Source organism: Lygodium microphyllum, chromosome 2, assembly GCF_053477565.2.
Source record: "Lygodium microphyllum isolate KBCC chromosome 2, Lygodium_microphyllum_v1.1.10, whole genome shotgun sequence".
In the NCBI taxonomy this organism is placed as follows: Eukaryota; Viridiplantae; Streptophyta; class Polypodiopsida; order Schizaeales; family Lygodiaceae; genus Lygodium; species Lygodium microphyllum.
This window is the reverse complement of record NC_141136.1, coordinates 26344411-26361077: the sequence shown is the minus strand read 5'-3', so window position 1 is coordinate 26361077 and position 16667 is coordinate 26344411. Positions and strand designations below refer to the sequence as shown.

At 43.3% G+C, this 16667-nt stretch overlaps 1 protein-coding gene across 1 annotated transcript in view; it reads right to left on the bottom strand.

The window, feature by feature from the left end:
* Positions 1-490: 490 nt before the first annotated feature.
* LOC148039556 (CMP-sialic acid transporter 5-like) overlaps positions 491-16667 on the bottom strand; it is a 31334-nt gene continuing 15157 nt past the window's right edge. The window contains exons 7-14 of the mRNA XM_087691882.1: positions 15856-15975; positions 15276-15353; positions 15101-15170; positions 14525-14632; positions 1371-1504; positions 1104-1177; positions 967-1015; positions 491-884 (exon numbers count right to left, since the gene is read on the bottom strand). Of these exons, the coding sequence (XP_087548008.1) occupies positions 831-884; positions 967-1015; positions 1104-1177; positions 1371-1504; positions 14525-14632; positions 15101-15170; positions 15276-15353; positions 15856-15975 (687 nt within the window). The 3' untranslated portion in view covers positions 491-830. The remainder of the gene's footprint in view (positions 885-966; positions 1016-1103; positions 1178-1370; positions 1505-14524; positions 14633-15100; positions 15171-15275; positions 15354-15855; positions 15976-16667) is intronic.

Below are 16667 nucleotides of genomic sequence, written 5' to 3'. Positions count from 1 at the left end.
AGAAATGGCTGTCAATCACACAAAGACAAGCACGTGTCCCATAGGTCACATTATCCTAGAGAGAGCAAAAATCCATCGAATTGATTGGAAGGACATCAGCCTAGTCATGTTCACCTCGGCAATAGAAAGCAAAATCTAAGCTGTGCCATTCAATTACGTCTGGGTCTAGCTCCTTCCCATGAAACTATCTTCGAAACCGTGAGCTATTCAGCTTGCATAGAGTTGGCATGCAATCGATCCTTTGCCAAAGTGCCCACCTAATTTTTGAAGTACGTCTTTCAATGAATGGACGACCCACATGCCACTCAGAACCCCATATTCTGGGATCCCCATGTACAATACCCCAACTCTCTCTCTCTCTCTCTCTCTCTCTCTCTCTCTCTCTCATGCGCGTGCAGTCGTGTGCAATTGAGTGTTTGCATGGATGTCAAATAATGAAAGACTTTCCTGCTGGTTTTAGTACAAGGGACAAGCCCAATAAACGCTGAAATTGAGCCGAACAAGATTCTGTATACTTTCTCTAGTTCAAAATAGAGATCTAACATAAAGGAGCCATATACTGGCCATCCACCAGCTTAGCAATGGCGTAGATTGTTGGTCTTGCTCATTCTTATAATATTACACGAGTACAAAGGAGTCTACAAAATGAATGTTGGGGGATGGAGACGCATCTTCTCTTATTGCAAGGGTATGTAGAAATGAATGTTCCCGATAGCTCGTCTCAATGGGTCCGAGTAACACTGTCATCGTGTTTGCTCTAATACTCGAAAAGCATCAGCAATTGCAGTGCTCTATAGAAAAAAAAAATTGCAGCTGCTGATCCTCCATTCTCAAGTTGGAAGAAGTGGTTCCCTTTCAGATCTCATGTTAATCTTATGTGACACCTGCTTTTGCACTGACAAGGTCAGAAACACGATTTCACATAACCACAAAAAAGCTACCAACCGTGGAGAAAGGTTTACTTACTTCCTCTGTAGCACCTGCAGCCATGTCTAACAAGGATGACTCTTTTGACCTGCCATGGAATTAACGAACTTTCAGCATATTGAATAAACTAACTTTACCCGAATTGAACATGCTGTCAGCTCAGATTGCCTCCATACCCTGAATTCATTTGATCATATCGATCATAATTTTCATGGTGAGCATCCTTTGTCTTGGACAGCGATGAGAAAAACTACACCACCACCATGAAAAACTTCAATAAAGTTACATCCAATCACTTAGTGACAGCTCCCCTATTCCCAAGCACAATCTACCTGAACTTAATGTAGGCCTCTATTGAATAAAGACAGTGCTTAAATTTCCTCATGGAAATTTGAGACTGCTCTACAGAAAACTGTGCAAATTACAAGGAATGGTTTTCTAACCTGGTGCATTGAAATAAAGACAATTGACACTCCTAAAATGAAGTTAATTGTCAATGCATGCCCAAATAGAGCAGCTGATGCTAAACCGGTGAAGATGGTTGCTACAGTTGAAGAGTACTTCTTTAAGATTGTATCTGTCGCCAAATAGACAATATCAGTTCAAAAGAAACCACAAAAACAATTTGAAGGCACTTTAACATTGTATCTGTCACCAAACAAATAATATCAGTGGAAAAGAACCACAAAGAAATTAAATCCCCTCCATATAATAAAATTATAATTACCATAACTGAGACAAACAGAAAAGCCAGAGCAAGTGTGTGGTGCTGTTTTCCCATAACAATCACTGAAGTGAGTGCAAAGTTGTGTTCTTGCAGGATTTGGTGGAGGAAAGAACAATGTTGTAAACCAGAAAAACAGTTTAGCAACAATAACATGCATGGGACGACTGTTCATCATATTCATCATTTAGACAAAGCAAGCACATCAATTGGGAAGTCAGGATGTCAGAGCAAGAACCATGTTAGAGCAGCTAGGAATAATTATGCATTGAGAGAGTTAAGTGTGGAACTACAGCCAGATTATACAATAACATGTACCCTGATCTTCCATTAGCACTAGAAAACATGATAGTCACACAGAAATCATCAAGAGGCTAAAGCATCAGAATGACAAAAAGAGGAGGAAAGTGATAAGGGTTCCCAGTGTAGAGCTTGAAATGAGGTGAAGGCAATCAAGAATTGCAGAGGGAGGGAGGAAAGTGGAAACACTGAGCTCCAAAGATCAATGAACTGCTAGAAGAAAGGTGTGAGAGTACAAGGGTGTCGCTAAAAATGAATGCAACAAGCATATATGCACCTACTGTACACATGCTAACCTTTTGAGTTCATGTCCAGAAAGCAACACTGGGACATGTATGCAGTTGGGCATCTATTTGTACCTAAACTAGCACGAGATGTGAGATAGGAACACTTGCACAACACCATTCAACATGAACAAAGAAGATTCATACTTGTAACCACTAGAAGCAAGCCAGTTATACAGAACTTTACTGCCTTGCCAAGTTGGTACAGACATAAGAAACAAGAAAATTTTCAGAGTATAGACTATGGATTGTAAGACCCCTGGAGCCCTTTGTCCACAAATGGGAGTACATTCAATGCATGAGGACTGCTGCTATCAGCATATGTAGGATGGGAAAGTGCAGAATCTTAGGCTACCTCACAGTGCCATTTAAATTATCATTATTTCTTGGCGTCTTTCTGGCTCTTAGAACAGGCCCAAAAAGCAAGTATTCAATATAGACAACACATGAGACTTTCCAAAGGGTCAATTCGCTCAGAATATTCTATTGGGAGGGACTGAGTGTGCACTCCCACTTTCATCCCTCAATCCTTTATCACCACCTTTAGTCCCAGCTTCCCTCTGACTCACATACCTTCACCTGCTGCCCTAGCTGCAGCCCAGTCATTGGCTGCTGTTGCCCAGTTATTTCAGCTGCCACTTGACTTGCTGACTGTGCTGCTGTCCAGCTGCTTTCATCATCCTAGCTGCTGCACTTCCTGCTGCAAGCTGCCACCCATCTGCTGCCCTATCTCTTAGTGCTGCCACCTGCTACCATACACCTGGCAGCCTGTGCTTTCATCTGCAGCACTGCTGCTTTGCTGTGTTTTAACTCTAGCTGCTGCCTACCTCCTCAGAGGCTGTCACCAGGCTGCACATAGCTATCTTTTGCCATTTTCACAGTCCGAATGCCAGGTTTTGACATCCAACCCGCTGTCCTGCTATCTTCAACCCCTCTACATCAGAGTTCCTCATTGACCTCTGTGGTTTGATGCACTTGGGATCTGTTCTCAGAGAACCACATTCCCACTCCCACAAAAGCCATTGGCTTCATTGGCCCTGGTGGTTTGCTGCACTCGGGATCCGTTCTCAGAGGACCGCACTCCCACTCCCACAGAAACCAATGGCTGCTGGACAGCCTCTGCTCCTAAAGCACACTCAGTTATATCTCTTCCTCTCCTTCATTCATCATAGCATCCATTCTTCTTTTCTTCTTTATTTCTGTTCTTGTCTGAGTTCACTGTGTTATTGTGCTCGTACACTATTGTGTTTTTATGCAAATCCTAGTGCATGGTATCAAATCTAGTGCCCTTCTAAAGAGCATCATGTGCAATTATCATGGAGAAGTTAGGTTTGCAGGAGTGACATGCATCTAACTCATGATGTCTTAGACACCTCCATCTTGGGAACCTATAATGTCAAATCAAGCTTCTTCTTTACGAGGGGACCTAAGGTGGCATGGTTCTCTTAATGTGGAGAATGGCTTCATCCTCCTCTTCTTCCCTTTTCCCTCGTACTCCTACCCATCCAAAGTTCAAGTAGATGACGGTTGCAGAGTTGGATCAATACATACAAAGAAGGTCGCCCAAGTCCCCTCCTCAATGTATTCCTCCATCTACTTCAGCATAGGCTACCAACTCATGAGAGTGTACAAAGAAAGAGGAACATGGAGAGGAGAAAGAACAGAATTGAAACGCAAAGGAACATGGAACACTAGTGACTGCTCTAAATGCATTGATACAAGGCTACACACAATTAACCTTTGCACAATGTGTAGGTGCATTAGTGAGGTCACCAGAAATTCTAACCAAGGAAGATGTGGAAGAATGATGATGGCTGGAATGTGTCAAATGATGTGATGTGAGAGGCATGGACTAGGGCAGCTAGACCAACAAAACAGGCCAACCTGATCATCATCATGAAATCCTACCAATTGATGTGGCCACCAGGCTGAAAATAGGGCACCCCTATTGAGATACCAAAGTCATGAACTGCATGGTATTCCATTAATTTCTATTTACTTTGCATCATAGTCACAAGTGACGAGGGACGGGAACAATGACAGGGACAAGGACGTAATGGGGACAGCCAAATACAGGTTTCTTGACATGGTATCAAAGCATACTGTCTTGTCCTCAACAACCCCTACTACTACATGCCAACAGTAGTGTGTTGTGTAAATAGGCTCAAGAGACTAGTGGTGGGAGAAAATAGAGTGTTGCCTTTAATCTCCACCTAATGGGCCTAAATGAATAAGACTGACACCAGAACAAATGACAAACTAAGACAGTGATAAAGCTGCCAAACTCCTTGTCTAACTCAAACTAAGGTTCACAAGCAACAGATGTACACAGGAGGCGGAAATGTACAAAATGTTTGCTAGCACCTCCTCTCAAATCTTGGGTGTGGCCAAAGGAGAGAGAAGCAGAAAATCCAATTGAACACCAAACCACATGCGCATCGATGAAGTCCATTGATATAGATGTCCAACCAAGTAGCATGACCCCCTCTCCAAATGAGAATCTGCTGTTATGGGTGCACAAAGATGCCAATGGGAGTGGAGAGGCCACAAATGAGTCATATCAAATTTATTGAGTCGGGAATGGATGAGCCATGTGCCTAATTTGACAAGGAGATAACAAGGAGCTATCAAAAAAACCATAAATTACTCTTGCCAAGGGAAAAAATCAAGGATCAAAGAGCATGAAATGCGCACACTAGTGGCGAGGGAGGGTGGCTTGGAGAAGAGGGAAGCTGGTGACTGTTAGATATGATCAATGCCCCACCCTCATTAGGTGCTACCAATGATCCATGGTGCTCAAAGTTGTAAGGCCCCCATTATGAGGAGAAGCCAAATGTAAGCCCGGACATTGGTTGAGTCCTGACTTGTATATCAGATGAGGTCTATGTGACCGGATGGCAAAAAGGTGACTGTTGTGGGTCTAATCTTTGGGTTAGACAGAGTGGTTAAGCTGGTAGCAACTCGAGGCGCATTGCATCGAGTTGCGGTGTAAGGGAGTTAAAAGGGGCCCCTATTGTGGGGTCCGGGGGCCGCGGAAGCGGCCCCTGGCTGGGGGGTCCCAGGGGGGCCAGCGCCCCCGGCCCGACGGTAAAGGAAATATTCCCTGGAATATTCCCTAGCCGACTAGTGGAGGCTCATATGGTAGGTCGGTCAGCAGGCCGACCTAACGACCTTCGCAGGCTATAAAAGCTAAACCCCTTCGCAGCCATCATACACTTATCTTTCACCCAGTTAGAGTTGTTGTTCCAACTAGCCTTAAGCTCTTCACCTATCTTCTGTCTAGATCACCATCTAAGCTTCACACAGTGGAAGCGCACGGGTGGACAGAGCCATCTTTGTATCAGTTGTTTGGAGTTAAAGAATTTACTGATTCTCCTCTTATCTGTTGTGTACTCTCTATCTCTTTCTCAGATTCTGTTCGCTGCGCCGTATAATATTTTACATGGTATCAGAGCCCAGGGGGCTCTAGAGATCGGAGAACGTGCAAGAGGCAAAGGCTTCAACAGCAAAGAGAAACTATGTCGACTCCGGGAAGCGGTTCTAGCGCATCAGGAAGCGGTGCAGGAGGTGGTGCTGCTGTACCGGCTATTCAAACACTGAGGATTCGTCCACCAACCTTCAGCGAAGGCAAGTTAGATGGTACAAACTACACCTTGTGGAAGTTCAAAATTACAACTATCCTTGATTCTTATGAGCTTCTGGAGACTGTGCTGGGGACTGACGCAGAACCACAGCCTACCCCCGACCCATCAAATCCTAGTGTGATGATTCCTCCGAATGCAGATCTTCTACGAGCTTGGAAACGAAGGAATGCAGATGCATTGTGTGCCTTAGTTACAAGTTGTTCTAACAGTGTTTTGACTTTGATTCAGCATACAACCAAAGCGTCAGAAGCTTGGAATGTACTAAGGAGTCAGTATGAAACACGAAACCAAACAAGGATTCAAAACTTGGAGAATCAACTAGCAGCGGAGAAGTTTGCTGAAGGAGAGACGGTTGAAGCATTCATCACTCGGATTAAGAATCTGCGCGACCAGATGGCTGGTGCTGGGATACAAAAGACTAGCGAAGAGCTAGCTCGGAGGTGTCTTCGGATTTGTCCACAAAAGTTTGATGGACTAGTAACTGCCCTTAATACTCAGGTGAGACCTCAAGCTTTGACTTTTGAGGAGTTTTGTGCATTATTAATGGAGGAGTTGAGGCTGAAAGCCCGAGAAGGAAGCAACAATGGAGATGTTGCATTCTCTGCCAATGCAAAAGGCAAAGGTGTTTCCTCCACCAAAAATGATGGTGACAAAAAGAAGGGCGGCAAGAAGAAGTTTCAAGGAGAGTATTTCTACTGTAAGAAGAAAGGACATGCAATTGCAGATTGTCGTGTCAAGAAGGCAGATGAAAAGAATGGTACCCTTAAAAGTAAAGGGAAAGAGACAGCCAATACGGCTGAAGCAGAGTTGGAATTATTCATGGCGACCATTGAGGAAGTGTGCTCCTCGGCACAAGAAGAATCTACCACTGACTCTTGGGTATTGGATAGTGGGGCCTCCCGTCACATGACCAACAAGAAAGTTCTATACAGCTCTATGCAGCCTCTACAAGAATCCATCACTGTGACGGTTGGAAATGATGCTAAATGCCCTGCTGCGGGCACAGGTACTATTTCTTTTGTTGCTGCAAATGGTGAAGTCAAAAAGCTTTCAAATGTGTTGTATGTTCCCGAAATCAGGAGAAATCTCTTATCAGTTGCTGCCATAACTGATCTTGGTCATGAAGTGAGGTTCAAGAAGACAGGTGCAGAAATTATTGATAGTGCTGGCACAATTGTTGGCAAAGGAGAAAGAAGGAACAACCTGTATGAGCTAAGTGCTCTTACAACCACCGCTGGAGTGGGCACAAGTAAGCTTTGGCATGAAAGGTTTGGACACATCGGATTTGCAGTATTGAAGGAGATGCAAAAGCAAGGTATGGTTGCTCACCTACCTACAATAACTGAATTGAAGGAACCATGTGAAGCTTGTATGATGGGCAAGCAACAAAGAAAGGCATTTCCACAAGAAAGCAAGAATAGAGCACAGGCTCCTCTAGAGTTGGTGCATGCTGACTTGTGTGGTAAGATGCCTACACAGGCCTTGGGGGGATCTTCTTATTTTATGTTGATTGTCGACGACTACAGTAGGAAGATGTGGGTGTACTTCCTTCGTGATAAGGCTCAAGCTTTTGGTAAGTTTAAAGAATGGCTAATACTTGTTGAGAATGAAACAGGAAAAAGTGTGAAGAAATTTAGAACAGATGGTGGTGGTGAGTTCAACTCAAAGGAGTTTGAAGGCTTTTGCAAGAGCAAAGGGATCAAGCGTCAATTGACGACACCTCACACACCTCAGCAGAACGGTGTTGTGGAACGCAGGAATCGTACCATTGTGGAGATGACAAGATGCATGCTAAAGGGCAAGGGATTGCCTAACCATTTTTGGGCTGAAGCTGTTAATACTGCAGTCTACATTCTAAATCGGAGCTATACAAAGGCTCTCAAGGGAAAAACATCTCATGAGGCTTACACTGGTAAGAAACCATCTGTCTCACATTTCAGAATTTTTGGATGTGAATGTTATGCACATGTTCCAGATGAGAAGAGAAACAAGTTACAACCAAAAAGCAGAAAATGTATCTTCTTGGGTTATAGTGATGAGCAAAAGGCTTACAAATTATATGACCAAGAGGCAAAGAAGATCATCGCGAGCCGTGATGTGGTGTTCAAGGAGGAGCCGCATACAGTGGAGGAGGAGAAGGCAAGTTCTTCCACTTTATCATCAAGCGAAGAAGTAGTCCACTATGAACCTGTCCCGAGAGCTATCCCTATCCTTAAGGAGAAGGAAGCATATCATCTTCAGATGATGAGAAAAAAGTTCACCAACCTGACATCACCCCACCGGAAAAGCCATTGCCGCGCTGGGTGAAGCAGCTCTATGACCACAATAATCCTATGCCTGCATCTGTTGAGGAGAAGGCAGACGGACCAAGGAGGTCTCAGAGAATAGAGGAGCAAATGAGGGCTTCTGCTCACATAGTCAATATGGCCTTGATGGTTGAGATTATGAGAGAAGTAAAGGAGCCAACTGACTTAGAAGAAGCACTTGCAGATCCATCATGGAAGGCTGCTATGCAGGCGGAGTATGACAGCATAATGAAGAATGACACTTGGGAGCTAGTGGATCGACCATCAAAGTGGAAGGTTATTGGCACCAAGTGGATCTGGAAGGTAAAGTATAAGGTTGATGGTACCTTAGAAAAGTACAAAGCTAGACTGGTTGCCCAAGGATTTTCACAAGTTGAAGGGTTTGATTTTCAAGAGTCATTTGCCCCAACTGCCAGAATGACCACTATTCGCACGGTACTTGCAGTGGCTGCCCATGAGAAGTGGCCAGTATACCAAATGGATGTTAAGTCAGCGTTCTTAAATGGTGACCTCAAGGAGGAGGTGTACGTGGCTCAGCCACCAGGGTTTGAGGCCCCCCATTCTGAGAACAAAGTGTGTAAACTGAAGAAGGCATTGTATGGGCTGAAACAAGCCCCCAGAGCATGGTACCAGCGGATAGATAGGTTCTTTTTAAACCTAAACTTCAAAAGATGTGCCTCAGATGCTAACTTGTATGTTTACAGGGATGGTAAAAAGTCTGTAGTGATTGTCCTACATGTGGACGACCTTCTTATTACAGGTGACTATGAAGATATGATCAACCAAACTCGAAAGGCTTTGAGTTCTGAGTTTGAAATGACAGACTTGGGCTTGCTGCACTATTGTTCGGGGATTGAGGTCTGGCAAGAGCCAGGAAAGATCTTCATCTCTCAGAAGAAGTATGTATGGGAGATCTTGAAGGCATTTGGCATGACCGAGTGCAAGGAGATAGCTACACCTATGGAGGTGAATGCAAAGTTATCCGTCGAGGATACATCAGCACTAGCAGACATTGGGAGGTATAGGAGGTTGGTCGGCAGTCTGATCTACTTGTGTAACACCAGACCAGATATCAGTTTTGCTGTTGGTGTTTTGAGCAGGTTCTCAAACAAACCTCATGAGAGTCATTGGAAGGCTGGGATGCGGGTGCTCAGATACTTGAAGAAAACTCTTGACTATGGTATCACATACAGTTTCGGAACTTCTCTTGTGGGGAACTGTGACTCAGATTGGGCAGGAGACATTGATTCCAGGAAGTCAGTTTCTGGTTATTGTTTCTCTTTGGGTTCAGGAATTTTCTCTTGGATTAGTAAGAAGCAACCAACAGTGGCATTGTCTTCTACCGAAGTAGAGTACAAGGCAGCTTGTTTTGCTGCATGTGAGGCCGTATGGTTGAGAAGGATTCTATGGCATATGGGAGTGCAGGATGAAGAACCAACTGTGCTGAGATGTGACAATCAAAGTTGCATCGCCATTGCCAAAAATCCAGTGTTTCATGCACCCACCAAACATATAGAGATCCAGTATCACTATGTGCGTGATTTGATGGAGGATGGGATAGTGGAACTGGTCTACTGTCCAACAGAGGAGAATGGAGCAGACATCTTCACCAAAGCACTTACGAAGGATCTGCTTCAAGTTCATCTTCAGAGACTCGGCATTGGGCCGAGGAGATAGTTCACCTATGGGTGGACATTGAGGGGGAGTGTTAGATATGATCAATGCCCCACCCTCATTAGGTGCTACCAATGATCCATGGTGCTCAAAGTTGTAAGGCCCCCATTATGAGAAGAAGCCAAATGTGAGCCCGGACATTGGTTGAGTCCTGACTTGTATATCGGATGAGGTCTATGTGACCGGATGGCAAAAAGGTGACTCTTGTGAGTCTAATCTTTGGGTTAGACAGAGTGGTTAAGCTGGTAGCAACTCGAGGCGCATTGCATCGAGTTGCGGTGTAAGGGAGTTAAAAGGGGCCCCTATTGTGGGGTCCGGGGGCCGCGGAAGCGGCCCCTAGCTAGGGGGGTCCCAGGGGGGCCAGCGCCCCCGGCCCGATGGTAAAGGGAATATTCCCTGGAATATTCCCTGGCCGACTAGTGAAGGCTCATATGGTAGGTCGGTCAGCAGGCCGACCTAACGACCTTTGCAGGCTATAAAAGCTAAACCCCTTCGCAGCCATCATACACTTATCTTTCACCCAGTCAGAGTTGTTGTTCCAGCTAGCCTTAAGCTCTTCACCTATCTTCTGTCTAGATCGCCATCTAAGCTTCACACAGTGGAAGCGCACGGGTGGACAGAGCCATCTTTGTATCAGTTGTTTGGAGTTAAAGAATTTACTGATTCTCCTCTTATCTGTTGTGTACTCTCCATCTCTTTCTCAGATTCTGTTCGCTAGGCTATGTAATATTTTACAGTGACTACATGAGATAAAGACTCTCTAATGATGTGAATCCCTAAAACAACTCACAATCTTGTGACTGTAGAGTTGAAGCGGAAGCACAGAGAGAGAGAGAGAGAGAGAGAGAGAGAGAGAGAGAGAGAGAGAGAGCAGAGAGCAGAGAGCAAGTGCATTAATCGGGGTGCTCAATGATCCAAAACTGAACAATGTTGAACAATGAGATAGAGTGAGAGTGAGTCGATGGATAGGTGTGTACCAGTGTGGTACACACAAAGAATAAAAGAATGCATTTATACTTAGGATACGGTACACTTACACCTGCTAGGGTGAGTTCACGTGTGTGAAGTAATATATACATGGGAGAGTTTAAATGGCCTTTACACCCAACACTGAAATCCCCTCCAAAGCTAGCAAACTAAACAAGGAATCCACAATGGCATCTCCAATGTCGGTATCTCCCTTTGAAAGGGATAAGGAGACAAGGAAACTACAAAAGGAGATGGTAGAAGATTGGTAGTAACTCGTGGGATGGATGGAAGCTTAACGGGTGAGACAATGGGGAAAATCCACAATGGCATCTCCAATGTCGGTATCTCCCTTTGAAAGGGATAAGGAGACAAGGAAACTACAAAAGGAGATGGTAGAAGATTGGTAGTAACTCGTGGGATGGATGGAAGCTTAACGGGTGAGACAATGGGGAAATATCAAACTCGACCCTACACCATAGAAGGGGAGTGGAGCCGATAAAGCCCACACTCTTAAAGACACATCCAAAGTATGGTTCTTGAGGTTGCATCCTCAACAGAGACAGCTTGCTCTATAAAGACAACTCGTGTCCCAAGACATGTCCCGAGACGAGTAACGCCATAGACTACAAGGAGATGGAAGCATAAATACGAAACACAAAGGACTTCTACTATGAACTCAAAGATGATGGATGGACACATAAAGCTAACATGGTGTCAACACCTTTGATAGGTGTTGATGATGCTTCACCTATGGTTACTGTACCCTCTTGGGAATGAAGATCCTCAAGCCCATCAAACCTCAATGCCATGTGACTCATAACACTGCTATCCATAGCTAGGGCCTCTCGAAATATGAGACAGCCATTGAGGAATCCTATATCTGATGGCTATGAAGGAATGTTGACTCATATGTCACAAAAGTAGATGTAGATGTAGGAGGCATCCCCTTCTCTCCATCCTTCACATCAAGACAAAGTGAGGATACTCCAACACTTCTCGAGATGCAAGGTCTTTCCACAAAGTGAACACTTAGACCTTTATGTTTGTAAAGTTTGGGGGGTGACTACGATTTAGCCTTCTCCCCTTTCTTCTTCATCTTTCGTATTTTTCTCGATGATGTGCCAACAAATTCTTGAATTCAGCACCTCCAATAGCTGTAATGGCTGAGATTTGCTAGGAGCATTGGGAATGGCTGGAGGATGAGAGAGAAAGCTGAGCACAAAGAGAATTCAGATTTATGTTGCCAAAAAAGGCTCAAATTCACTGTTGCCTTGCTGAAAATGGCTGAGGACCTGCAACCAAATCCAAACAAGAGCCCAACATGCAATCGCTAGCCCTTGGAAGGATCAAAACTGCTATCACTAGTCTGTGGGAACCTCTGATCGGCTGTCTCTTGCTGAAATGCCCCCTCCAATGGCTGAAACAGCTCCCAATGCAGGTGCCTACTACACGATATTCTCTTTCTTGCTCCCCCCAACCTTCAAAAGGGTGGAATAAGGCTGGTTTACAGCAGAAAATTCTTGAATTTAGCACCTCCAATGGCTGTAATGGCTGAGATTTTCTGAGGAACTTTGTGAAATGGCTCAAAAATGAGAGAGAAAGCTAAACACGAACAAAATTCAGATTTCTACAGCCAAAAATGGCTGAAATTCACTACTGCCTTGATGAAAATGGTTGATAACCTGCGGCCCAATCCACACAAGAGCCCAATGCAGTCACCAGCCCTTGGAAAGATCAGAACTGCTATCACCAGTCCCTTGAAACCTCTGATTGGCTGTTTCTTGCTTAAAATGCCCCCTCCAAATGGCTAGAACAGCTCCCAAGGCAAGAGCGTACCAAGTGGCAGCCTTGTAAATTAGATTTTTCAGTCATTTTTCAGAATTAATAAGTCTGAAATTTTAATTCAGTCCTTTTCCTTGCCCTAGAAATTAAATGTGCCCATCCACAATTAAATTGGCTAAGCCATTTTGACTCCAAAGTGGTCCTAAGTATTAATTAGCCCTTGAATTGGCTAATTAATTAATGCCTAGTTCCTTATGTCACCACTGACATTTAATGGCTAATTAAATACCCTTGGCCCAAACTATCACTAGGCACCACCTAGTACATGACCAATGGAACTTTATCGCAACTTTTGCCTTCAATGCTTGCCCACTAACTTCTCAAGGTCCTCAGCCCATCACTGTGACTTATTTGATTTAGGCATCACATGTGCACCTCAAATGTGCACAACTTAATTAATGTCTAAGCCAAATGCTAAGCAAAGTATTAAAAATTCAATTCTTGTGACACTTGCTATAAATTGTGGTTCATACTCTAAAAGGCAATAAGGCACAAATAGTCAGCTATATAAGACTCCCTACTTTGCAAGGTGGCTTCCCGAGGTCTACCCAACCACAACCATAAAAGTGATCCACATAGGAGAGTGGCTCTGGTTGGCCTCAACAATTGCCCAAAAGCACCTATGTTCCTTCTCTTACGCAGCCCGGATTGACAAACATATTGATGTAGACTAACATGGATTGGGTACCTTATGTAGCAAACGTTGGGCAAAGCAAAGCATTACAAATGCTTTCCACCTGACCTTCTAGCAACACATTTGGGATAGCCGGTGACTGAGGAGAGTGTCCTACTTCATATGGCTTCTAGCACATGGGGGCCTAGCAGTATGGTTGGCCCAAATGCAACAAGATAGAATTTGTAGCTATTACCCATAGTAGCACTTGGAGACTCCAAAGCATTGTCTTTGGTCATGCAAGGCAGCCCAATTGGTATGGAGAGGTATATGCCGACTACTCCATCAAGTTGCACCTAGCCTAGGGTGCATCTCTTGGGGAGTCCTTTGCTGGCAATCAATTAGCCAAGGCTGCCATCTTTTGTATGATGGCAGAGATCAATGATACGATCTTCATCATTGAGGCACACTCTTGTGATACGGTTGGTTTGGAGGCCTTGCCCAATGGCCAAGTACTAGAGCCTACAACATCACGATCAAAGGTCCAAGAGATCATTGGGGCAAGCTCTTGCGCTATGGTTGGTCTAGAGGCCTTGCCCAATCGCCAGGTATTGGAGCCTATAGCATCACGATTAGAAGTCCAAGAGATCATTGGGAGCCTTACAGGGTGGTGGCACATCAAGTGCGTATATATGGTTGTTTTCTGATTTTCAGACAGCTCCAACTACACTTGAGCATATGTACTTCTTTGTAAAATTCTTCTGAGTAATATAATTAGCCACATCCTTTTCACAACAAGAAATAGTCGTAGAATCCACTTGCCCATACTTATCCTCAAGGGAACTAACCAAGAGGAGCACAAACATGAGTGCAAAAGTAGTTGTGACAGAATGGAAAAACTCATCAGATTTGTGCCTATGCAAAGAAAATCTTCTGAAGAAATGGGTCCAAAAGGGGCATAAATATCCTGAATGCCTGCTGAAAAATAGCCAGACGAGTAAAAATAAGCCAAAGAACATTCAACAGGAATTTATCTAGTGACATGGCTGAATGCAAGTACAAGAAAAGACTGATGTTAATAAACCTAGGCTTAGTATCTAAGGTTCTGATTTTATGGGAAGCTTCAATCATATACACACAAGTAAAATAGCAAGTAGATCTTTTACAATTCTCAATATTTGTCCTCTAAATTAACATGAAAAAGTGCTAGTCCATTCTTTACTGCAAAAGCAAGTGCGTACCTGCATACTTGAAGAAGAAGGATGAAAGTATGCCTTGAGCAGCATTGTTGAGTATAAGCAGCATTGTAGCTCTTGAATGTCCATGAAAAATGTCTAAACTATTGCCTCCTAAAAGTAAGAAATAGCAAACATCTCAGATAAGAATTACATGTTTTTCAAGATAAATCAGACAACAAAGGCCAATACCAGGACCAACATTTTACAAACAAGCATAGAGGATCCTGATTTCTCAAGCTGATTGCATGCATATAAAGCACTGCCAAGCTTGCAGGACTTACTGCCTGCACAAAAAGCAGATAAATGGCATTTGGTTTTTATGGCATCAATCACAGAACATAGCACCCACAGATTGCAAACAGGCATGCAGAAACTACCTAATGCACACATCCATGCAGTAAGGACAGTGTCACATACACTAATAAATTCATTTGTGTATAGAAACAGTCGACGTAATGTTTGCTTTATCAGAGAGTGTGGTTTGGTTACCACAATCACTAGGGCCTTTAGCACCTTCCAATATGGTACTCATTTATGATTCGGCCAAAAAAAAGATCTACTACCACAACTATTACTGACCTTTAAAAGCTGTTGTGACAAGGATAGCAACAAAATTGAAAATGGCTCCATAACCATAAAGGAACAGGTTCTGCAAGAGAGAATATTGGTAACTTAGTTAGGCACTGCCAGTCTGATTTTTATAAGATAACATGCTCTTGTATATTTGTGATAATAAATGTGACCTGCTCCTCACCTGTAGATATATACTAGTATCGAACTGGCTTTTCAATGCATACTCATTAAATACAGAAGCTAAGGATGGAACTGTGACCTATAGACATAAAAGGGAATTTCAATATTTAGAAAACAATTGTTATTTATCAATGCTAAAAAATGGACCAAAGCCACCACCAAGAAATGTGAGAATAGCATTTTAAATCTTGTAACTCCAGACTCTCAAAAATAATGATGTATGTTAAAGAGCTTTTATATCAGTCTCATTATCTTAATGCCAATAAAACATGTACCCTGAGACACAGAAAATCAACTGAAACAAAAAGATGATTGCATTAAGCTACAGAAACCAACTCTCAGATTCACAATAAAATCAACGCTGTTGGATTGTTGTGCATTACTGTGTGAACCTTACACAAGGGTCAACCTCAGGACTCACCATGATTTCCGGTAGCCTTAAGCTAGAATTTTCAGATACTGGCAAATGACATATGCAGAAGAAACTCAACAAACCGCAAGGATGCTAATTATTCAGGGATTGTGTGATATGGTTCACTGACAACATCTAATTGTACTTCCAGAAGTTTAATAATACTCACAAACAGCAATGTATAGATGTAGGCAATAGGTACTTCTGGTAATCCAAATGATGCCCCTGTAGGTGTTGCACGCAGCTGATTCACACTGATCCCAATCAGTAACAGCCCTAAAGCCTCCCACTGACAAAGAAAGAAAATAAATATATCAGCAACATACAGGTTCTACACAAAAGTATTATCTGCATTTACCCTAAATTATTTATCAGTGCCAAGCTTGTGGAACTGGAGATAGGTCAAACATAGAAAACTGTCACATTTAGGGCCTTTCTTAAAAGTTATAACAACAGTACAAACACTCCATATCGATCACAGTTTCAAGAAAGCAAAGAGAGAGAACAAAGGAAGGAAAGATCATGAGAGTGCAGAAAGCCTACTAAACCAAATATAAATAGAAGTTACAGAAAGTACCTAAAAGAGCCAATGGCTCCACCACTAATCAGTGTAGCTCCTAGTCAATGTGGGAGCTGCAGTCCAGACATCTGCTACCTAATAAAGATCTAAAGTCCTTGGCCCTTGAGGCTTGAAGCCAGTGAGCAAAGTAAATGGAAGATCTGGGTTCACTCTAGAAATGCATACATCTGCAGTGTATAACTGACTGACACCAAGTCCTATCGAAATATGTAGACACCCCCTACATGTGATAGACTCTCCAATGGACTCTTGTCAAAGTCATATCCACATGCAACATGACTCTTTGTCATCTCAAATTTCTTAGCTCATTATTCAAGAACCTTATAGATTAATCGGTGCACGGCCCTAGAGAGTTTCTATGTCCCAAAAGCAAAACCCTAATTTGGGAGGATCCTTCTCCA